At 38.6% G+C, this 24,547-nt stretch overlaps 1 protein-coding gene across 6 annotated transcripts in view; it reads left to right on the top strand.

Moving 5' to 3' along the window:
- The window catches only part of SYT9 (synaptotagmin 9), a 71,891-nt gene that overhangs the window by 23,449 nt on the left and 23,895 nt on the right, over positions 1-24,547 (top strand). For all 6 annotated transcript variants that reach the window (XM_074917912.1, XM_074917914.1, XM_074917915.1 and 3 more), the window contains exons 2-3: positions 9,645-9,996; positions 12,722-13,268. In XM_074917912.1, the coding sequence (XP_074774013.1) occupies positions 9,645-9,996; positions 12,722-13,268 (899 nt within the window). The remainder of the gene's footprint in view (positions 1-9,644; positions 9,997-12,721; positions 13,269-24,547) is intronic.

The raw sequence follows: 24,547 nt of genomic DNA, 5'->3' as shown, positions 1-24,547 counted from the left end.
CTTGTGAGGTTTCAAGACTTGTGGCAACCTTTTTATGATCTGCCAGTATACAGAAAGCAAATGAATTTTGGCTCTTCTGTAAATGTAAAGCAAGGATTGTAAATATTGAACCACTGTGATGTGCCAAGCTCCCATAATATAGGCTTAGAGCACTTGATTCTGAAAAGGAAGCTAATGAAATAATTGACCTCATTTCCATTCCAAGCAATCTGACTTTAAAGAGAAGCTTGCACTTTTATTCTACATAAATTGCCCAGAAGAGCAATACTGTCTTCTTATTTCTTACATTTATTTCCTAAAAAAAAAAAAAAAAAAAAAAAACAAAACCTAAAATTAAGGAAGTAAGGTTCAAAATTGATAATCTTTTAGATTATTCAAAATTACAAAGGCTGATGGTTTCCACTGGTCTTAATAAAATTAAAAGGACAAGTAGCCAACTGTAGATGATGAAATTCGGTACTTCCAGTAGAAAAGAAAGTAGAACTTTGAAAGAAAAATGTTATATAGATTTGTTCTGGAACTGTATGAGCGACGCAACTCCTATTAATCATTATGGCTAGTTCTGTGAAAATATTTTTTCATCATATCGATACGTTATAGATGTGTGTCTATATATATATTTACATATACAGGTCTTTAGATACGAATGTGAAACTTAAATTTTGCTAAAGCTCAAACAGCCCTTTCAACACTTCAGTGGTCTGTCCATGTCTCCCACGGTCCTTTAAAGTAAATTTAATTTCACAAATTTGCCCCCCAAAATAGTCATTCAATAAAACATTTGGTAAGTGCTTTGATTTTTATTTCTTTTTGTTTTCCCCTGGGAAGATTGTGCCCTAAAGGGGATCAAAATTTAAAGGGATTTGTTTAAAAAATGCAGAAAATATTGGTACTTCATTATTATTTTGTATAACATCTCTATAACTATTGTTTTGAGCACTTTGCTACAACATTACTGCACAGTTTTATACAAGTGGGAAATGAAATGCTTCTCTGTCATTTCTTTTAGTGCTCTCAAACACTTCTTTACAATTTATTGCAACTTACTGGGCTTTCAAGAACTATAATGGAATTTAAAGCTTACTGGCGTGGTTCAAATAAGCTTTTTGCTCTTCTTCCATAACCTGGGGACTTCCTGCTACCGGCTGTATATTGCAGAAATAAATGGCAATTTCTCTTCATTATTATTCATGGGGTCATAACATTTAAGATCAATGCATGCTCTGATGGCTTATTCATGAAAATGTTCACAAGTCTTGAAAGTTTCATACTTTTTAACACACACAATTTGTCCAGAAATTCCTGCTAGAAAGCATACTTGGTCTATATTCGTTCTTCAGCATTTTTTTTCTCTATTGAAACCTTGCATTCTGCCAGTGAGGGAACATACACAGCATTTGCCAAACGTGACTAGTCACTTTCTACGACTAGATGAGAAGTTAAATTCTTCAGTAACCCTATGAACTCCTATTTTCCATCCCCTAGAAAACCCAGGATAAACATTTGCAAATTATTAATTAGCAACTCAGTTCACTTTGTGAATGATCCTACGAGAAGAAGTCTTAAGTGTATCGTATTATTTATTCCAAGCAAATAATTAATTTGATTCTATTTAACATATCCCAAGACGTAGCTGAGAAAGTAGGTGGGTGGAAATATTAACTACAGTCGTGGGAACTGTACCTCTTACAAAGCACAGCTACTCCGGGTTTGCACTGTGAAGGACCTAGCAGTCCCGACGGTCATATGAATTTGCAGTATAAATGTATACCCCCAAAATTTCTTTCCCACTCAGCATACCACCAGCTTGCCCTTTTAGCTAACAAGCCACAAGCGTGTCTCGAGTGCCAAAGGGCTTTTAGAAGGTTTTATATTCATTTTCTCCAGCTAATGTCCTGTCCTGCAGATGGAGCACCCACTCTGATTCTGCCTAACCAGATGAAATGGAGCCATTTAAGCTAGCCCCATGCCATGTTACACAGAGTACTTGACAGCCTGGCATGATATATTTAAAATTTGTGTCCTCTCTACTGTTATATTATTATTTATGTCTTTTTTTTTTTTTTTTCCTGGATTATACTGTATAATACTTTTCACTGGATATTAGAAGACCAAATGTATGCATTAGTTTTCCACATTTTATCAGCTGTGTGAAGTATGTATTCAAAGAGAATATGGTAATGACCAAAAAGAACCCAGTCTGAGCCATGAGAACCTGAATAAATCTTATTACAGTTGTGTATATGCGGTCACGACAGACAAATTGTATTTTCTACTATGCTTTGTTAGCATCCATGTTGCTTGTGAAACAGAGGCTTTAGGTTTTGCAAGAGGAACAATTTAATTCTTTGTCAGTAGACGCTACTGCAAGATGTCAGAAACAAAAACGCAAGCCCTTGAACATACGACTCCTCTCAACTGTGTCTTTAAGAATCCCTGCTCATTCAGCCTGATTAGTCTGATCAGTAAAGACATTTTTTTGTCACTTACAAACTCTAGCAGAATATTACATGTCAGCTAAGTTGTCAAGAAAATTTGCATTAATCTAGACTAAATATATTAAGAGGAAATAGATGTACAAACAAGAATAAATTCTTCTTCGAATGAGTTTACTGGATTACAGATGTTGAGCTTTGTCACGGAGACTGATTCATTTTCTTCAGCAAGTATACTTTTGAGTGTTGTGTTCACATGCAGTTTATTAATTGCAATCAAAATTAATCTCAGGATGAAATCACCTTACCTGAATTACAAACAAAACAGTCTGCTTACATAAATTTTATTCTTAATAAGCAAAACTGCTGCTACAAAATTAAAAAAAAAAAAAAAAGTTTAAAGTCCTTTTTTCCTGTTTATGAATGTCCATGAACAATTTGCTTTCATTTATTTTTGTTTAAAGCTCTAGTTTTGTGATTTTACCAATAGACTGTGCCCCCAATCTTGTGTCAGTTACGAATTATATCACAGCAATTGCTGTTTGCTCAGATATTCTGAGCAAACAAATCTCTATTGATCGTGCACTTTTTGTTGTATTTTGTATGGCCATTTAGTAATACTGATTTAATAATGAAATTATGCTGTGGAATTTATGTGCATTTGAACTAATTGGTAATTGATAATTATTGTATTTCGTTGATCTAGTTCATTTATGAAACTTAGTTAATTTTAAGCAGTACCTGGAAAAAACATTACAAAAATTTGTAACCCAAGCAAAGCGAATGAAGAGAAAGCATACACTGATAAACTGGAATTGTAACTATTTAGGAATAAAAGTTCCTAACTGTTCCTAACTATTTAGGAATAAAAGTATAGGCAAGTCACTCAGAGGATCAGAAGAGTGTCTTCTAGCTATAAAATGTAAACACATAGCTTGAAAAAAAGTCACTAAAAGCTAACAACAGCCTCAACTACTAGTGAAGCCCAGTTACAAACACATTTTTTAGATCACGGAAAATGTTATATGAAATCCTGACGCTGCTCTCACTTAGGCCTGTTTTGTTGGTCCCCGTGCATGAATTCCAGGACAGAGAGCTGGAGTATGTATGTGTAATAAAATGAATATAAGACAAGATTCATTCCTTTGGGTTTCAGCTGCCTTACCTTAAAGAATTTCCCAGAAAGTTTCTAAACACGGTATTAAGGATAATTAACTGTGTTCAGGATTAGTTCAGAGAAGAATATATAAAGCTGAGGGTTATTCCTTTGTCTCAGGATTCTTTGCAAAGAAGCACTTTTCATCTGGAAAAAAGTACCAGCTATGCTAATTAAGAAAAACTTCTGAAGCACAAACAAAACTACACTGCAGTATTAGGTTAAGACTGCTTCAGTACTTCAGATACTTCATCCTAGCAACACTTCTCTGGAAAAAGTAGGGTCTTCGGCTTCTAGGGTTAAAAAAAAAAGTTGCTTTTACAGAACAACTACTGAGCTGACTTACGGCTTACCCTCCACAGGTGTATTTGCATGAAAGACAATTAGGTTTTCAAAAGCACAGCTAGGATTTAAGCAATAGGCACTGACGTTTCCATTGTTTTTCAAGAATTTAGCTGCCTAACCGCTTCTTTAAAATCTCCCCCTAAGCAACAAAACTTAATGAAAGGAGGAACATTTTATTTCAGCTTGAAATTGCCGTTGAATTTGGACAGAATCATATTCACAAAGATTGATCTGCCCCAATACACCCTAAAGTTTAATAACATGATTACTCAGAACAAGTTAAATTTATCATTTTAATTGAATGCCTTTTGAAATTTGTTGGGTTTTTAAAATCAGAAGAGATGACTTGTATTGGACTAAAAATATCTGTATTGCAAGATTTATATTGCTGAGATTTATTTCACTTCTTGCTAGCCAAACTTCACGTAATAGATCTGTGTGTACATTACAATAACGCTGGGATATCCGAATACTCATTTTAATAAGGAGAGTAGATAAACATAGAGAGGAAAGCTTGTTTTATTTTAGTCAGAACCTGTTAAAAGAGCTCTCCCAGTTAAGATTTCCAGTAAAACTCTTTCAGCTTCAAGTGAGACCAGATTACAGACAGTTTGGTGGAAAAGGAGATCACTTGATACACCACCAATCCCATCCAGGCAACCAACAACTTCATTAGCCAAATAATTATATTATTGATCAGCAGTTCCTGTGATCAAGTGTCCTGTCTATGCCTGGTTGATCAGAAATTCCTGGCTGTTTTTCCTTCTTCATATGTTTGTTCTTATTTACATCTACATTTAGAGTCAGATGATTGGGAACAGTTTAATTTGTGGCTTTTGACTCTGTAACTCCAATTGCATCTCTGGACACATACATCGATTACGTTGGCTATTGATCTCTCCCGTTGTTGGCTAATTTATATATTTGATTTTGTATAATATTTAGCAATCCAAATGGTAACTTAATGAAAGCAAGAAGGAAAAAAAAAATTTATTGCGTTCCTTGTTTCACACATGAACAGACAAACCCACCCCTATTATTTCTGTATTTCACGTGTAATTTTTTGGTAAGTTTTTTCAACATCAGTTTTAGAGGGTAAGGCACAACCATTTATGCCAGAAAAAAACAAGTCGCGGGCCTGCAGTTTCGTACTGTCAGAATTTGAATGGAACCATTATATATTTATCTCTGGTCTTACAGCCTTCAGTACCGACCAAGAAACATGCTATATGTATAAATTCAACACTAACTCAAATGATTTTGGAACGATTTGATTTCATTCAAAGTCAGTATAAAAGCTTATGTTCAGTAGATAGATGCTAAAAACCTGTGCAATATAGAGGCACAATTTTATTGCTTTTTTTTACTAGATAATCTACAAAGTGCAGTTAGAGCTTTATTGATATTGTGATCAAAAAAAAAAAAAAAAAAAAAAGTTACCCACTTAGTATCTTATTCGTACCAAAATAAAATTATGTTACTGTCCTATTTGAGTGTGGTCAAACACTGGGACAGGCTGCCCACAGAGGCTGTGGAGTCTCCATCTTTGGAGAAGCTTTGTCTGGCCACGATGCTGAGCAGCCTACTGTAGGTGACCTTGCCTGAGCAGGGTGTTAAACGAGATGATCTGGAGGGTCCTTTCCATAACAATTTGGTGATTCTTTTTAATAGAATTTAACAGACAAGAGAATTTATATTCCTTTGATACATTCTCTTGACATAGAGTGGGATTTATCTTTTTTGTATAACAGATCCACTTTAAAATGTAAGTTGAAAATTTTAAAAAGATCTAGCAATGACTCCATAACCAAAGTGAGTCTTTTTGATAAAGCTGTCATAGAACTGATTGTAATAAAATCTGTCACAGAGAGGAAACCCATGCTCATTCCTCCAGTCTGTGATAATAACTGATGATCTCCTCCATAGGTAGAAAATTCTGTTTCACTTGCTATTTCTGCATTGTTTTTAAGACCTGGTGACTGCTACCAAAAAATGAACAACTGTGCTAATTATGCTGATAAGCATAGCAGATAGTTAAGAAATTGAAAGTCAGTAGAGTAAAAAGGATTCAAACATGAATACCTGGTCAAAAAATTGATTACTACATCAAAATACCTATAAGACATGCCATGAGCAAGATATTTAGAAAGCCTGTGTGTCCGTGGCCTTACTGCACGACAGCTGAGCACCTGAGTTGTTATAACTGCATGGAAATCACGTCAGTGACTTCCAAGTTATCTAACAATGATGTTACAGTCTTAACAGGCAAAAAAATTAGATGAAGCTCGCTAGGCTTGGGTGTTTAATCTGGGGCCACCCTGAAGATCAGTCTTCTTATTTTGTCTGTCAAAATGTGTCCTTTTACTGGTGTATGAAAGCACACTGCAGATAAAAATTAACTGTATGTATATGCAGTTGCATCGATTTTAAAAGTACATGGTTTTAATTAAAAAAAAATCTAGGCTTACTTTCTATGGGACACATTACCCGCTATCACCATGCTATAAGACCATCCAGGTATTCTGACCTGCTGGGATTTGTGAGCTCAGGTCACACTGCAGCCGTGATCAAGAAGCTCTAGTTATGAAATCTTGACTTGGATTCACAGCAACACCTCAGGACATCTTGGGTGGCATCGTGGTGGCACCAAGAGATCAGGACAAGTACCTGTGGCACAGGGGCCTGATGGGACTCCCCACTGCAGAGCATCGCAAGAGTAGATACATCAGTTCCTAACAGAACTGGCCAAATGCTAAAGGTGAGCGCAGGTGATCATCAAAAACACGGCAAAAACGTGCCCACTGAATTTATGTGTTGCAATGCTACTCAAAAAATCTGTTCCTTCTGGAATGGTCAGTGCCTTTCCTCGCTGCTCCAGAGCCAGTGCCTGCCTGGGACCGGCTCAGCCTTGCCTGGAGCGCTGGCCTGCACTTCGAGTCACAGGTGGAGTTTAGACTTAGGTTAGATACTGCTCTGGAAAACACCTGCTCTGATTCTTGTGAAAGCAGAGTGAATGGAGAAGCAGCTGGATTTTTGAGGAACGCTCTCTGTGCTGCAGATCTCTGTTTTTTTCTAAGGACAAACAAGTCAAGATTTGCCCTGCTCTCATTACAAAGCAGAGGAAATCGCTGGCATCAGATGAGTACTGCTACCACATGGGAACGCGGATAAACAGGCTTAGAAAAACGGAGACATCTGGAAAGATGGAATAAAAAATTATACAGAAAACACAGTATGTAACAGTACAAACGGTTAATATAAAAGCAGCTTCAGGATGCAGCCAAAAATCTCTTCACTTGGGACTGTCCTCCCCCCAGCTATTCACGTGGATCTGCCCAGTTGCTGAAAATTGCCAGCCAGGCGAGTCCTGTATGAAAACTACTGTCAGTGGAAGGTCACAGGTTGGACCACCGCTCTTGAGCCCCACTGTCTTTCATAGAAGTAAGACAGATGCACGATTCTCCTTTTTTCCACCCACAGAAACAAAAATTTCACACATAAATGGTTCCTGAGGAGTCAGAAAGAAGTAAACCAAGGTGATGAAAAATAATCCCTTCTTATTCTGCGACTTGGCAAGTTCCCTGAACTGTTTATCACGCGGCTTCTCTGGCAGTGAGCGGTGAGATAAGGGTTCTCAGGGCTGTGTCAGTAAACGCAGAGGTACATTATGAAAGCCCTTCAAACTCTCCAAATTAAAAGTCGTTCATACTGCTCTCATGTATTTTTTTCTCATTATGTCAGTTCTCTAGATGACTCTGTCCTCTGCTAAAGACACTCTCAAGGTAGGGAACTGTTGATCTACCTTTCAATTTGTTCCTCACCTTCACTCATCCTTGGCATTGGGCAGTCTCCAGCTCTCACCTTGTAATCTTCTGGCTGGTTCTGACAGCTCTCAGTTCCTCATTTCTTTCAGTGCTGGATCATTTACTTGAGTCGGTTCTTTGAAAAAGTGACCCTTTTGCAGACCTCTGATGATTTCTTTCCTTCTCCTCCACGAAATCCAAGACAAGTTGCTTTATTCTAATGGTCTTCTTTCACTACTGCATCCCAGTTCCTCTGCTTTTTAATCAGATAGTGAGGTTGTTCTCTGCCTCCCCTTCCAGACTTGTTTACCAGTAAATATTCCAAAAATATCCAGAACCACCATTCTATTTTCTCCCAAATTGCCTTTTATGCACAGGAGGAATTTCTTTAATTAATTTCACCTCTGAAACTCTTTGCTATAATTCCAAACAGCTGCTGTGCCGTCCCCACTGTTAATGAGCTTCGCCTTCATATGACTGGGAGAAAGACAGAAAGGGCCATGATGACTGAAATTGTTTAAAATTGGTTTTCAGCATGCAAAATAAACTGGACAGCTCCTGCGTGAAACTGATTGTAGTGTCACTCCCCCCTCTGTGGAAATTTAATCTGTCTGGCTAGTGAGAATGAGACTCACAGCAGGGGTAGAAGGGATTGACTTTTCCACATTTTTAAAAAATACCTTTTTTTTTTTTTTTTTTTTCAGATTGACTGAGGCTGTTTCATCTGAATTCTCATTCTTAAATAATTGTCCTAGTAGGAGCAGTACGTTTCAACCTCATGGCATCCTTTGAAAATTTAGGCTAGCTGTTAGCTAGAGAGATGCTGCCTGACGTTCTGAACCTATACGCAGTGTGAAAAATTGCTTTGATCAGGTTGTGGTTATAATTTGAAGCAGTAAAATAGAATTTTTACTAATTGTGTTTAAGGCGTGATGGTGGTGTATAATCCACAGAGAAACTCGTTCCAAAAACAGTGTAACCATAAAAACAGCTGCTCCACTGAGTCATTTTCCCAACGTGCAACGTAAAACAAAGCAAAACAGAGAAAAAGCCTCTCCCAGTTGTAACTTATTTGTGTTGATATGATTATGGAGTAGGATAATGATAGGAATGTGGGGAAAGACAACCAAAAACTCAACTCCATATTCCTTTTTAGAGTAGAAGTTTGAAAACAGAAAAAAAGCCTTTGGAGTTAAATAATAGAAAAATCTCAGTTTCAAAGAGATACTGGTATCTAAACTCTAAAATTATGAATAGCAAGCCTTGTATTGAGAGTCCAAAATAATTTGCAGAGATAAGAATGAGTCTTAAGATTAGAAAAAAGGGAATTAAAATAATGAAACTAGATACTTCAGTTGAATACATTAAAAAAATTCCTATCACGTATATGCATGTGTGCATATTTTCATGGTGTTTAAGTATAATACACTCTCTGGAAGGAGAGACAGTAAGATCTGGTAAAGGAGGTGGAGGACACTTCACTACATGAAAGGAGAATAAAGAAAAGACAAAACATACTGCAGACACCGCTCTTTTGTCAGTAGAAAGTTGAGTAAACGGGTGAACGAGCCCTTTTCATATTTAGAATGGCCCTTCATCCCACCCACGGAGGGAAAATCTAAACTAAGTTCTATGAAGATAAGCCTTATACTGAATTCCAAACAAGATTAAATATTTTTCTTGAGGGGGGGGGGGGGAATATGTTTTCTTTATATGACTGGTGTCAGTCACGTATATGTATTATATCACGTATATGTTGTCATTGTATGTAGTTGTTCTGGGTCCAGAATTTAATTTTTGTAGCTCTCGATGCAGAGGTATCTACTTCCCATACCGTATGCCCTGGAGGTGCAGAGCTCCAAGGAGCACAGAGATGTGACCTGCGTGTTTTTTTCTTGTTTGCAGATATCTCCATAAGCTTGCTGTCCTTAGTTGTCACAGCCTGTGGTCTTGCTCTGTTTGGTGTCTCTCTGTTCGTATCCTGGAAGCTTTGTTGGATCCCTTGGCGAGAGCGTGGTCTGCCATTTGGGAGCAAAGACAACAAACAAGAATCACTGAACTACACAGATACAGAGACCAATGACCATGACTACAGTGAGGATTATCTGGGTCAGCCTACAGCCTATCCAGAGTCCTCCATGAAGATCAGCCACACCTCCCCTGATATTCCATTAGATGCTCAGGCGGGAACGAAGGAGAACTGCGTACACAATGTGCGAATGCATCGTCAGATCACTGAACCAACTTCTTCTGCTCGGTCAGTAACTCCAATTTCTCTCTGGTATTAATGAATACAGATACAGTCAAAAGAGCACAGCTTGATTATCCAGTACACTGAGCTATTAAAAATGCATAATTTACTTGCCACATTCTTTTAAAAAAAAAAAAAAAATCACACAGAAGTTATTCTTTGAGCTGCACAAACCTCTTTGGTTAAAAGGATCACAATGCTATTACACTCTTCTATCAAGTACTGTCTCATTTGTGTCTCTCCCTCAGAGGCTGGACAAGGCAGAGTGCTCTGTGTCGCTTAAAGCACCAGAACAGCCTGGATTTAGCTTGTAAAGCATATCCATTTGTACTTAGCACTGATGCTGAACACTCAGTAATATCTCCTCAAAGATTTTTAAAACAGCCAAAGAAGAAAAGTAGGGCAAGCTAATGAAACACTTGCAAGAGTTAGAAATAGGATTAAAAAATCATAGATTTTAGCCACGGTCATGACTGTGAGGGGAGAAGTGATTGAACAAGAGTCAGTGAGGTCTCCAGGGGAACTGGAGAATCAGTACAGGAGGGAAGAGGAAAGAGGGAGTGTGAGAGTGCGCTGGGACAGGCGATAAAAGGATCCGCACGTGAAGAGCCAGTAAATTTCTGAGTCAAAGCAGAAGCACTTCAGCTGCAGAAGGTCAGCACTAGTCCGATCGCTCTTCACTAACCTCACTTCTGACCATCTGGGAGAGCAAGTGAAGCCAAGCCTCTTGGCTTCAGGCACACCCGAACATGGGTAAGATGACAGCAGCTAGCAGCCAGGTCAGTAATTGTCAGTTGTCCAAAACGTCTCGGAAAGAATTTGAGAAGTCCTCAGTATATCATGAGCAGTATGCAGCATAAACTCCAGGTGCCCTTCCTCCTTGGATTAGGATGAGACTGGTTTTATATTGTAGGAATCTATGGGGAGGTCAAAGCCATAATTATAGATACTGAAGCTTGCACCCTACCACGTGCAAGGTAGAATTCCGAGTAAGGACTAATAGCCCGGAATACAGCACAGGGCTGGTGCTGCTGTGCTTTCAGACTGCTGGGAAATAGGCGTGTCGTGAGATTAGCAACAGAAGATTCATATCTGACATCTAACGCCAAGAGCTCTCACGTGCCTTCAATACTGTGAAAGTATTGAGTCACATACAGGCTTTCTCTGCTGTAAGAGGGCAGCAGTTCTGATAATCAAACGACAACTGCACAGTATCACCGCAGCACAGTCATCTCACAAGCAGCACCACAAATCCCAATGGCTAAAAAAATTTGCCTCAGCATCCCGAGTGCGTCTGGCAGCTGTCCCGGTGCGGCTCCCTTCAGCAAGTGTAACACTGGCTCTGTCCGTGAGGGCAGGACGTGCCCAGGTCCCTCCCCTGTGCCATGGGTGACAGAGCCTTTGCTCCGTACTCCTCTCTTGCATTGCCCCTGACTTCTGCCTGCAGCTTCTCCAAAGGACTCTTTCACTGAGCAGGAGGGGCCCATCTTCCTTGCACTGCATCCTCTGTTCACTTCGTCTCTGGTGCTTGCTGCCGTGACGGGGTGGCCAGCTCTGGCTTTCCTCTGTGGCCACAGAGACCAGGCACCCACCCCGCTACAACCCTTGACAAGCTGACTCCCCAGCGCCCTCCTTTTTATTCCTCCCCAGGGTATTCTGCACCTCTCACTGTGATAAGGAGCTTAAGGGCTGAACAATAAAAATTTTTTGTGACCTAATATTTTATCATGGAAATGACTAATGTATACCTATAAAATTATGTATTTGTTATGCAACAAGAGGGAAAAAAAAGGATAGTATATAAGAGAATATAAGTATGTTCAACCACAGCTCGTGGCACTCTAATACACTGAATGATTGCTGTATGTGAATAGGACAAAAAAGTGGAATCCAAGTCACACAAGATTAGGATTTTACCTAATCCAACTTTCACATCCCACTATCCCGACAGGTTTTGCAAATTTGATTTCTGTTACCGTCTCGTGAAGTGGAAATTTCAATCACAATAACTGAGTGACTCCAGGTAATAAATATCACTGGACCAAAGCTAAAAGCAACTTTCTTTCCTTGGAGTAATGAAACTAAAGGAGCTTTTCAGCCAAAGTAAACAGCGTTTATTACATCGGGTATGAGAGAAAACCACAATTTTGGGTTTGGTCAACAAACCATTTCAGATCAGAACAGCTGACTTGTAAATAAAGTAGTTGTAGAGATCAACAAGTAATTAAAACGCAGAGATGTCAGTATGTACCCTCCTTTGTCCAGCTTTACCTTAGAATCCTCAACCAGCAAGCTCAGCTGGCATAATAGGCCAGATCCTGCTGCTATTTACACAATATAATTTCCCAGGCTGAAATCCAAAGGATTCAGTTGAAAATGGTAACTGGTAAGAACAGCTACAGTTCTTACCATATCACATGATGCTTGCTAATAAGGCAGACCCTTTGGATTTGCAATGGCCATGAATTTGCATTTCTTAAGCCAGGTTTTGAGTGCGCACACCACCAGCTTGGGACATAAGAACAGGAAATGATGTGATAGTAGCAGCCTAATGCTTAAGGTGAGCTCTTAAAGCTGATGGGTATCTGCTTTATCACTTTACACGAGTAGAAGCCTGACCCTATTTTACATTACAAAAATCAGTCAAATGAGAACGCAATCTTTAGCGTGTGTGACCAGATTCTTATCATCTTCAACACCGTTTGTTTCAATTCTTTTGTTTTGACTTAAGGCATAATTCAATACGAAGACAGCTCAACCTCTCCAACCCCGACTTCAACATCCAGCAGGTTCAGAAACAGGAGCAACTGACGGGGATTGGCCGCATCAAGCCAGAGCTGTATAAACAAAGATCAGTGGACACAGACGATGGCCGGAGGAGTAATAGCAAGGCATGTGGAAAACTGAACTTTATTCTCAAATATGATTGTGATTTAGAACAGCTGATAGTGAAGATACACAAGGCCATCAACCTGCCAGCAAAGGACTTCTCTGGAACTTCAGATCCTTACGTGAAGATATATCTACTTCCCGATAGGAAAACAAAACACCAGACTAAAGTGCACAGAAAAACCCTAAACCCAGTATTTGATGAAGTTTTTTTATTTACTGTCCCATACAATGATCTGAACGCAAGGAAACTCCATTTCTCTGTGTATGACTTTGACAGATTCTCCAGGCATGACTTGATTGGCCAAGTGATAGTGGATAATTTTTTAGATTTGGCAGATTTTCCCAGGGAATGTAATATTTGGAAGGATATTGAATATGTCACCAATGTAAGTATTCTGATTTTTCTTTCTGAAGTTTTTTTGATTCAGATTTTATTTCCTTAATTTGATTATAACTGAAATTGACTGACAAATTTATGAAGGAAAATATTCTCTTTCTTTCTCAAGATTTGACCTTAATCCAAGGAAATTGACAGTACATTTTCAGTCCTAATTTCTTGTTCTTTAGATAAATTAAAGAATGTCTTACGTAGGAGATAGTGGGTTTAGTCGTTGCCCTGCTGGTAGGGTAGAAAAGCTGGAGAATGTTTTTCTCTTAATCTTGCTTAATCTAAAATTTACTTAAGGAAATACTATTTTTTCTTATTTTGCCCGTCTTTCTGTGTTTTGCATGATCTGCTACATAAATTACAGCATACTAATCAGCCAGAACTGCAGATTCAAGATTTCCTATATAGTGATCTTCAGTCCTTCGAAAGACTATATTCTCATAAAGTGAGATAACACCACATATATAATTAATCCAGGCAGACAGAATTTGGGCAGTGCTGTTCCATAAAAGCAATGAAACATGCTTAATCGTTTTAACTCTTTGTTTGGCATCACTTTGTTACACAGGGAAATGGAAAACTTATAAGTCTGTATCTCCATTATCCCCAAGTGTCTGGTAGGAAATTCTATGCAGGAATCCAATTAGTGATTAGGTACAACACCACAAAAATTACTTTTAGAAAAGAAAGAACTTCTCAAAGCATGAGCTAACGTCCTTGTAATGCTATTAGACATGAATCACGCACGTCCCATGGAGAACAGACCTTCAATGAGAATGGTACATTACAGAAATCCACAAAGGTGACGGTGCCAAGAGTCAGTAAATATTTCATTTGCTGTGTCAAACCATACTCAAATGGAATGCATATTTTAGAGTCAAACAGACCAAACATTATTAACAGTAAGATCAAAGTGCAAGTTTGTTAGATCTCAGTTCAGGAAAGTATTTAAGCGTATGCTGATTGTGAGCAGCTGTTGAGAAGTAAAGGATGTTCTGAGACAAATACTTATCTGCATTCAGACTCTCACCTTATCCCTCTCTGGTCAGGCAGCATGCCCATGTTACAGACCAAATTGATTAAATCCATTTTTTTTGTTGGGAATTTTTTTTTTTTTGCAAATTGATACTCTCCTTGTTTTAAGGTGGTTTCTCAGCGTTCCAAGTCAGCGCTACATACTGGTGTGTGGAACGTGCTGGAGCTGCAGCAGCAGCACTAGCAGTTACCTCCCTCAAGGTGCAGGCAGGGGCACGGACACTCAGTGTCAGAGAAGGATGAACCTGGCTTCTCTGTGATAAGTTACTGCTCTTCAACCGCGAGGGAAAAGTAAGAATCTGACAGAGCAGATGACAGTGATTCCACGTGAAAGCCTGTCTTCGTACAGCATTAAGCATCCCAAGCTCAACTTTTCAGTTTTAGAATCAACTGAAAGTTGAATGCACATGCACACTGGTTATGTACTAGTCCTTTCTCCATGCTTTAATTTAAGCAAAAGATTGGCTCTGGTACATTCTTTTTAATCACTTCCCCTTCCAAACTTCAAAAGCGATGTGGCATTTAGTTTGTATTTAGATTTTCTGTAATCGCTGAAATTAATTTCCAGACTGAGTAACATGAGTCATTTATTAATTTCTACTAATACCTGTGTGAAGCGTAACCCTGTTTATCCAAACAGAACACATGACCTGCCATCTAGACTCGTCACTAGGTTTTCAGCTAACAGAGATCTTTTCAAAGCAAATGACTCAGTACATAGAAGCCACAATCCAATTTTGGCTGATGTGAGTCCTGAGATAAGAGTATCAGATAAATGAGAGTGTGGAGTAACTCAGCTTACTAATTAGTATTTCCAGAATTTCAAAGGTTAGAGCATACTCCAGAAAGTTATGAGAAACCCTCCAAGCATCATTTAAGAAACCAAACTTCAGCCCATTTGCTGGTCTGTGTGGTTTAGAGATCTTGCAGACTGACAGCAGAAGCTGAATCCTACGGGCTACCGGGTGAAGCTACTGAACACCCCTGTGCCTGCGCTCCGAACCAGGCCATGAAACAACTTTTAGCAAAGTTTTGAGCACTGTTGGTCAGTCAGTTCATGGTTGCAGAAACTCTATGAACTGCAGCAGGCTTTCAATCATTTTATCTTTGAATGTCCCGTTAATGTCCAAATCATAATAATTATAAACCAGACAAATGCTGGGAGAACTTACTGAAGGAAAAAACACTCGGTGCAGATCAACAGAGAGTGCAGCACAGGAGGGACAGAGCAAGGAAACTAGAAACAGGAAAGGTCCACACAACTACACATGACAAGTTTGTCTTACTTCTGAAGAGTACATTCATTTTTAATTCCTTGTGCATCTTACTACACTGCATAACCAGCAGTCCCAAAGGCTTTTATTTTACATTCTCCATTTTATTTCGTTCTAATCCAATTTGACACAGTAATTTAAAAGAAAATATCAAATCCTCCTCTGCCCCGCAAAATGGCCTACTTCAAGTGAGCAATGGAGATTGTGCCCGAAATGTCAGCTTTTCTGCAGACAATGCCATCGAATTAACCTATTATGCTGTGTGCTTTCTTCTGTTTTCTAATAACACTGGAAGATTTTTTTTATTTTTATTTTTTATCCAAAACCAACATTTTGATTCCGTGGCCTATAACATCTGCTACCATCCCAGAGTCTGGAATTATTTCATAACACAGATGCATGTCAGCATAAAAATTTTCTCCACGCTCAGAAGTAATCTGCCTCCAAACATAGATCTCCAATATAAAAATGATTGTTCTTCTAATCCCAGGTCCTCTGAGCAGAAAATCTCTCTCCTGTAACACTGACACTTTTTCCAACCAGAAAAAAAGCAGCAGTGGGCTGTTTAATGGAAGAAATAATTGAGTAGATCAGCTTTAGATGAACATGAAATGAACCAGATAAGCTTTTTGTATATCTACCAGACAGATTACACTGGTTTCTGGCTCATCAAGAAAAAAAAGATGCTCTTTATTTTTAGACTGTTTTAGTAGTTGGTGTGTTTTGTTTAGTAGCCTCTAAAACATTCAGGGTTTGGGGTGGGGTTCTTTTGCTTGTTTTTGTAATGTTCATAGACCGATGGCATGTTTTGAAGAGAAAAGAGTTGTTAATATTTCCTTGCTTGCCGTGTTCAAACTCAAATGTGATCAGGCAAAGATATATGGCTTTGTCACAAAATAAAATAACTGTGATGGACAGGAAGCTGTCAGTCCATTTCAGATAAAGGAGAACCTTCTCTTTCAGAAGATGCTGAGTATCCACTTGCATAACTTGCTGGTACCCAGAAAGGAGATACCTCATTAAGTGTTTGTTAAACATCACCAGGCAGCTACAGGGCAGGGAGAAGGACTTCTGTGAACTGGAGATCTAGCTCTGGTTCATACTGGCTGTTTGGATTCTCAGAATGCTCAGCCTTTGCCACTTGCTAAGCAGGTGATTTTTTTCTAGACAAAAGGAGTATTTGAAAGTCGCCTTCAATTATAGCAGGGGGATAATTGGAATAAGAAAGAACAATGCAAATTTCCGTTCTTAGCTGAGCCAGCATTTTCCAAAATGACTACTCATTTCAGGAGGCAAATTGGGGACTTTGGTCTTATATATATAGCCTTTGACACTGATGCTATCTTTTCAGTTGTCAGATATAGTTATACTTGAGATCTAGGCATGGTACAATGAAAACTGTTCTTTTTCTGAAAGTCTAAGCTTATATTTACACGTTTAAAAAAAATAATCTTATTCATAACACCCCATTGGCACTTTTCTCTCATCTCACCCTGGCTGAGCATCCCAGACTAAACTGTTTTTGTGAATCTTGCCATTACATTCTATTCTCAGAGGATATTTACAACAATATTTGCGGTGATTGTGCACCTTATATTCTATAAATTGTAGCTACCATATTGACTGCTACCGTTATCTTGCGGTTCCTTTGAGGCTCTACCTCCTTCAAAGGCGTGAAGGAAATTGAACCCCTGATAAAGGTGAAAGCAGTTGGTCAGATTCAAACCATGGTTTATTCTTTGTCTGCAATCAGAGTACTAGAAAGGATTGAAACAGGTTTCTCTGCTTTGAATGTGGCTATTTTGAACTACTTCTGCTTTTGCTTCTAGCTGAGCATTGAAGAGTGTAGCATCCAGCCCCCAGAGTTATAAAACAATATATCAGAGTACTAAAGGAGAGTGAAAATATAAAAGAATATTTCTGAAAGAAAGAGAGATTACAGAAAGAAGTTGTCAGAGACTTTAGAGAATGTATATGGTTTCCTGAAAATCCAAAAGATAGTTATGGATAGTTCAAAGCTATCAAGAAACACAAGCTATACGTCGAGTTGTTTACTCTGACATCCAGAACAAGCCAGCACATGCTGGAAGTTGCAAAGCAGAGTCTTTGAGCTCTTTCAGAGTGTATGTAGTAGTCAAGAATACAACAGTGTGTCAGATAATGCTGAAGTCCTTTTTGCACAGAAGCAGTAAAGAAAATTGTATTTTTTTTAAAAAATAATGAATTTAACTTGGATGCTGGTATACATGCTAGTGTTTTGACAAAGAGAGAGTTAAAAAGTAGGACAGTTACAAGTATTTGAAATTCTGTAATCCAGAATTGCTAATGGTTCACTGCTGTTGTTCTCAAGTTTGCCCAAGAAAGAAAGATTTGAGAATTCATATTTTTAGGCATTTATGTTGTATAACTGAGATGCAACTGGAATCGTAACATCACCAGAAGGAAGTTTCAAGTTCCCCGTTTCAGAGATGTTAATGCCAACGCAGTACGTGAGGAAGAGAGACAAAAAGAGACTAAATTATTTCAGTCAGTTGTTTATGGAAAGCATAAAAGTCTTGAAATTTTGAAACTTGACCACATCTTCCAGATTTTTTGCAGTTCCAAACTACTCTGTCCTCAAACTGAAAACAAGTCCCTCAAAGGATACATTGCTCAGAACCATTCCTGCCAAAAGCACATGCAGGTCATAATCCTTAGGGTTTACATCCTCAAAATTTAAAGAAAATAAAACTTCCTTCTTTGACAGAAGTAGGTAAATACTGTCCCTAAACACTGGGCAGTGGAACAGACTTGGACAAAAAGGATGTGACTTGCTCGAGACATGATGCTACTTAATAGCAGAAGTGAGACCAGGTCCAGAATCTGCAGATTCCTGGCACCAGCCTGAATCCACTCTGTGCAGCACTGCTTATCTTCTTCGACAGCGTACAGATACTGTAGCTGGCAGTAAGTCAACTCAGTCCACCTACTCCCCTTTTAAAAAATGTTTAGCTTGTCAAGATGTTTTAGCTAGTATTTCTGAAATTCCTGTTCTGGCAAGTTGCTGGGTTTCGGAGAGAGATGGCATTGAGCGAGATCTCAGAAAAGCATTGAAAATGTTTACAATGGTTAACAAAAATTTTTTTGAGTCAACACTTTGAGAAGGAACAGAAATAAACCAAATCTCTGGGTCTGTGTATGAATTGGAATCCAAACCATCAGTGTTCAGTGGCATGTCTACTTTTTAGGACTGTAGCAGTTAATGGGAAACACTAGTTGATTTTTTTTGTAATACAGAAAACATGTCTGGTATTAACTTGATGTTCCATTTGTTTAAAACGAGTAGGCTTTGCAATCAGGGAGACAACTGGTTGTCGATGTGGATATGTACTTAGTTAATTGATTTGCATATGCAAGTGTCTCTAGAAGAGAGAGATTTGCAAACGCATGTGTCTTGAAGAGCAACAACAATTATTTCATGGCTAGACAAACCAAGGCAGTAAACATGAGAGTCAAGGCTCATCTCACTTAAATTTTAGACATATTTCAAAGAAACAAAAACCCACAACCAAACCCAGAAGTACTCAAAAAATACAGAAAGCATAATTGCCTTCAAGAGGCAGATCAGTGGATGTTCATCTCCGAAGTCACAAAGGTCACTCTTCTTACTTAATCAAATGTACAGAAAAACAAGAGTCCATGTGAATCATTTCATAGCCAAAAGATGCCAAAAAGTCATAGATATTTAATCCTTAGATTTCTAAGGATCACCACAGTAAGGATGAAAAAGAAATTAGCCTTTTGCAGCAGCACAACAGGTATAGTAGTCATTGTACAGTGGAGAATGGCTGCACACTGTTTTTCTGACAGTTTTTACATTTTTTAATAACCACATATTTAAATGGATTAATTTTCAAAATTGGGCTTTTCCTTTTGTCTTTTTGTGTTTTCTTTTTTAGTTTAATGATTTTGCTAATTACTTTCTAGGAGAAGATTTGCCAGAAACCACGTGTTTAAATGATTAGGTGACAGCACTCGGCATGGCTAACCAAAGGAGAGATAGTTATGTACAGTTATATAGGGCAGAGATAAAATATTCACATGGTTTCAGAACATTTAAAGACACAAGATGCCTAATTCTGGAGCAGTCGGTAACTGTGAGAATATTAAATAGAACTTGGGAAGGGTCTGAAGTAAAACCAAGCCAAATGCCTTGAAGAGCAATGGTTTGAGCTGCAGCTAGGCTGGTCCCAAGTCCAGTCCAAGTACAAACACTCCAAACTTGGCTGAAAAATAATGGTGACTAGTCACTGAAAAAGTTATTTCCTAACAGCCTGTAGCTCCGCAGGCATGGTCAGAAACAGGATGGATCTTGTAATATCACAGAAGCCTCAGCTAACATTTATTGGGATTTGGGGACTAGTTTAAGAAAATGATAATTCAGAGGATTGTGTATATGTGTATTTTCCACTTGAAGTTTACAGAACTTGGAGTATGGCCATCAGAGTTTTCAAGGGAGCTTTTCAGTCTGGATATTTCTCTACAAAAAAACATACATACAAGCAAACAAATAAAAGAAACAAGGTCAAAGCTAAAGCAGACCAAAAAAAAAAAAAAAAAGTAGCAGAAATGGGACCATTTCACTTAAAGAATTTTTAAAAAAAAAAATTAAGTCAACATTTTGAGAAGACTGAAATTTCAGAAAAAGATGTTTGATTTCTCATTTGGAATGCCTTTCTGTTGCAATATTTTAAAATATTTTGATAGTTGAATTAGGAACAAAAATCCTGGGTTTTATCAAAGCAAAACGCTTCAAGTCAAGTCAGGGATAGTCTGCTTCAAAATGGAAAGAACTCAAAATTCCTTCTGAAATCAAAACGCTGCTTTCCACACTGGTTCTTCCCCTGCCGCCAATGCTGCATATTCTTGAGCTTTGTCTTTCTGTCATCCCTGTTTCCCAGCAGCCCCAGAACAGCAATAGTGTGTGAAGAACATTTTCCTCCACACATCAGCCGCATGCTAAAGAAGGTTAGACCCAGTCTTACATTCCTGTTTTTCTAGATTAGTGGAAGAGTCTGTAACTATCCCTGTTCTACACATCCCCCTTCTCCTTTCTTCTCACCCTCCTCTGCCAAGTGGTTTTTTTTTTCCAGAATCCTCTCTCTAAACAAGGCTCTGGGAAACGGCCTTCAGTGAACCAGCTCACAATAACATACACACTGTGCACAAAGAACGGCGAAAATGTGATCCTGGGCAGCCAAGCCCGTCCTTCAATTGTACTATCCAAAATTGTTAGTGGTAGCCACAAACACAAAAAAAAAAAAAAAAAATTGCTCTAGTATTTTACAATTCATAGGCAGCAATTCTTCAAGATGAGCAAAGAGCACTCACACAGCGTTAAGGCTAAAATAGCTGTATTAAGGTGATCTTGGCCGTAACCATTCTGCACATAATTCAAGATTAGACTGTGCCACAGCTTTTTTTTCTACAGGGTTATATAACTTTCAATTTAAACATGTATTTAGCCAGGCAGGGGGAAAAAAAAAAAAATACTTCAAACATTCATTTAATTATCGAATGGTTTTGGGAATGCTTATTTTGTTTGGGTTGGTTTTTTTTTTTCTAGCAGAGGTCACAAAGTATTTCAATAGCTTATGGATTCATCAAAATTTCTGAAAAATCCTACTCTTTAAATTTAGTTTCAATATTTGGAGCCAAACTTGAAAGTATTCTTCCCTCTGAACATACTGTGCTTTTGTGAAAAGCCTCAAGACATTTTTAGTCTTTAATCCCCACAAGATATCACAGCCATCAGGCATCCTTCTCCACTAAACAGAGTATTTCAGAGTTTTACAATTTTCCTCGGTGTACAGTCTGTTTACTTAGTTCTCATGTTATTTTCCTATGGTCTTATATTTAAGCAGTAAGTGGACTTTTTTGTTATTATGTACTATTTATTTAGGGATTAACAGGAACTGTGCTCCGAACTCTTACCAAGACATACTGGGTATTTGTGCAGGGGATAGCCTAGCTGCTTGGGAAGTACCTCCTACACACCATACCCAACACTACCTAAAATGTGTGCTTGCTGGGGTACAGTCTTCAATTCATCTTTTCTAGGACACCTGTGTCCCAGCTAAATAGGTAGAAAAGAAAGTGTCACTACACACAGGCTCTGCTTCTCACCAAGTGTCTGTCCCCTTTCAAGTTCTTGTCAGGGGATGTAACCTGTCTCACACTTGAACCAGTCAGGATTCCAGGATCTTTCCAGAGTCCTGTCACAGAGGACAAAACATCATCTGTATGGAAGGAAGAAATTACTGGATCATAACTGTAGTGCTTTGGAGGCGTTTTTTGTGCTTACAGGCTGAATTACAGAGCGTACCAAAATTAAGATAAGGCCATACCGTTTGCTAAATAATCATGAGGGCTCTTCTTAGACCTCCCCACTGCCTTTGGAGCGGGGGAAACTTTACAAATTGCAGCTGAAGTTTACCGGTGGAGAAGGACATACTGCAGAACACTATATCCTACACAGGTATCTATAGCTTTTCTCCTGCTCTAGGAGACTTTTAGCAGCTCATCACGTCGTTTGAAAGAAATAAAAGCTGAAACAACTGAACTGACATTTATAAATGAGAGTAGAAACTTTAAGACACACCATACGTTTTGCTAAGCTTTGGTTATATGGTCAGCAAGTACAATTGCAGATACTGTAAAGGCCCTAATTGTCCTTGGGAAGCTTGAGAGATGCATGTGACAGCTTTTCTCTCTTCAGTCTCCAGCCCTTCAGAGCATGAGGGGCCACTTGTGAGGCTCTGTAGAGAACCTTGCTCAGATCATTGCAGAAAGATAGCCGTGCCCTTCCATTCTTTCACGTTGTAAAAAATAGATTACTTGGCAGCCAAACTATCTGAGGGAATAGGGATACAAAGGCATCACTTTTTCATGGTAAGTGAGCTATTTTTCTGGCAGCTGAGCTAAAGAAACAATAGCTAAAACTGAGAGCTTATAACCTGAAAAAGCTTTTTCATCAAGATTTATCAGTCCTGAATTTGCTACCGTTTTACAGAAGAGATCTTCAGTTTATATCACTCGTTCATTTAATTTCTCCTCATGCATACACATTTCTCTGAACATTCAGAAAGGTATACAACATTATGCATCATACAATATATGTGCATCATACAACATTAGGAAGTATAGTATTTCCTTAAAAAAATCCAACAGGCTACTGCAACATCACTCTGTGCTTGCCTGGGTAGGATTAAATGACAAACACATGCAAACCTCTCCGTTCTCCACCAGTCCTTCCAAACCCTGAAAGGCAGTTTGCAATGCACACTCAAATTCTGGAATTACGGATTGAGTAAGGTCTGTAATTAGTTTCACCGAAGTCACGGGAGGTATTCACAGGGGTAAATGAAGCGTACAGCCTTTTGTAGTGTCTGAGCCTTCCTGTGGCTCCCGAGCAGAAAATTAGAGTGAGTATTTCCCACCATGTACTTTGGGGAAGTGACAGGCTCAAATGACACAACTGCATTAGGAATGTCTGTGGTATTGTGACATTTGAGGTTTGTATAGCTACATGGTTCTGGCACTTCATGGCTTGATTAAACACCTTGCTCTATTTACTCAAGAAAACAGTAGTCACAAGCTACAGCTCACCTTAGTGAGTGCTTAATCATTCACTACTCCTCTCATCAGACCAACTCAGAATTAAAGCTACATACACCATCTGGAAGAAGATTTCTGACTAGTGATGGCATCTCGCTTGTGATGGGCAGGGAGGCAGAACACAACTGACAGCTGGAGGTTTTCACAGTTGACGATATGAACTATTGGGATAAAATTCCCCACTCAGATTCTTGGGCCAAATCTGGGATCTTAAAAATAACAGTTTATCATAACATCAGAAAACATAACCTTGCTTGCCAGGCAACCAATTACTAACAGCAACAGTACGAGTGGCTTAAATCCACCCCTCCTCCTACCTAACATTTCCTCTTCCATTTCCCGCAGCAAAATCATTTTAAAGGGAGCAGCGAATAGGAGATTAGCCATATCATCCAATATCTAATCTTTTCTATTCGTATCAAAACCCCTAGCCAAACACTATCAAAGTTAAGACAGAAGAGCAAAAGAACAATTACCCATTCTGTATTTTTCATATTTGTTTTCAGGATTCATAGAACTTTGTGTTTTCTTTTTAAAAGCATGCTGGGGTTTTAGAAATACTTTTAAAAGCCAGCTGTGGTTTAATCAACCATCTGATCTACATTAGGATGACTCTTCTCCACAACCCCAACAATGAAATAAATATGTATGCAGTAAAGGGAAAAGTGTGTACAAAAAAAAATGGGAAGAAAAGAGCAGACTTTGGTTTCAAGCCCCCTAGAGAGTTATTTATGATCATCCGGAAGAAAGGAATCACTTTAAAATAATGAAAACCTTTCAATGTCTGTATTTACTGAGCACAGAATCTTACAGTAAATGCTAATCTAACAATAAACTTCACTCTGTTGGGACTGCAATGTTTTATGCAGGTAGAAATGAGCAGTACTCAGGATGATCTACTGTGAAGCCAGGGAAAGAATTCCCACTGAAGCTCCGATTTCAGGCATATCCTCTTGCTGCAGATTGGAAACGGCATCTTGTAAACAATATAAAAAGCCACATGAAATAATGGAAACAAGTAACTTGAGATGTACATCAGAAAATTCACTAGAAGAGCAGAACAAGCAAGTTACCATATTTTGTTCCTCGCTGCAAAATAAATACATGACAGTCACCTGCTCGACAAAGTTCGGAATCTTCTCCTCTCCCTCCCCCAAAATGTGATGGCTAAAATATGAGCGAGCTATCAGATCTGGTGCTGGAGAAGGCAGACAGAAATCTCTCCATCAGAAATGATCCGAGTTCTACATCCACATCTTCCAACCTTTGACGGGCTGCAGCAGTCCTAATAGAATGAAACCAGAATAGATTC

This window comes from Athene noctua, chromosome 14 (assembly GCF_965140245.1).
Source record: "Athene noctua chromosome 14, bAthNoc1.hap1.1, whole genome shotgun sequence".
In the NCBI taxonomy this organism is placed as follows: domain Eukaryota; kingdom Metazoa; phylum Chordata; class Aves; order Strigiformes; family Strigidae; genus Athene; species Athene noctua.
Note: the sequence above shows the minus strand (reverse complement) of the source record. Positions and strands in the feature narration are given on the sequence as shown.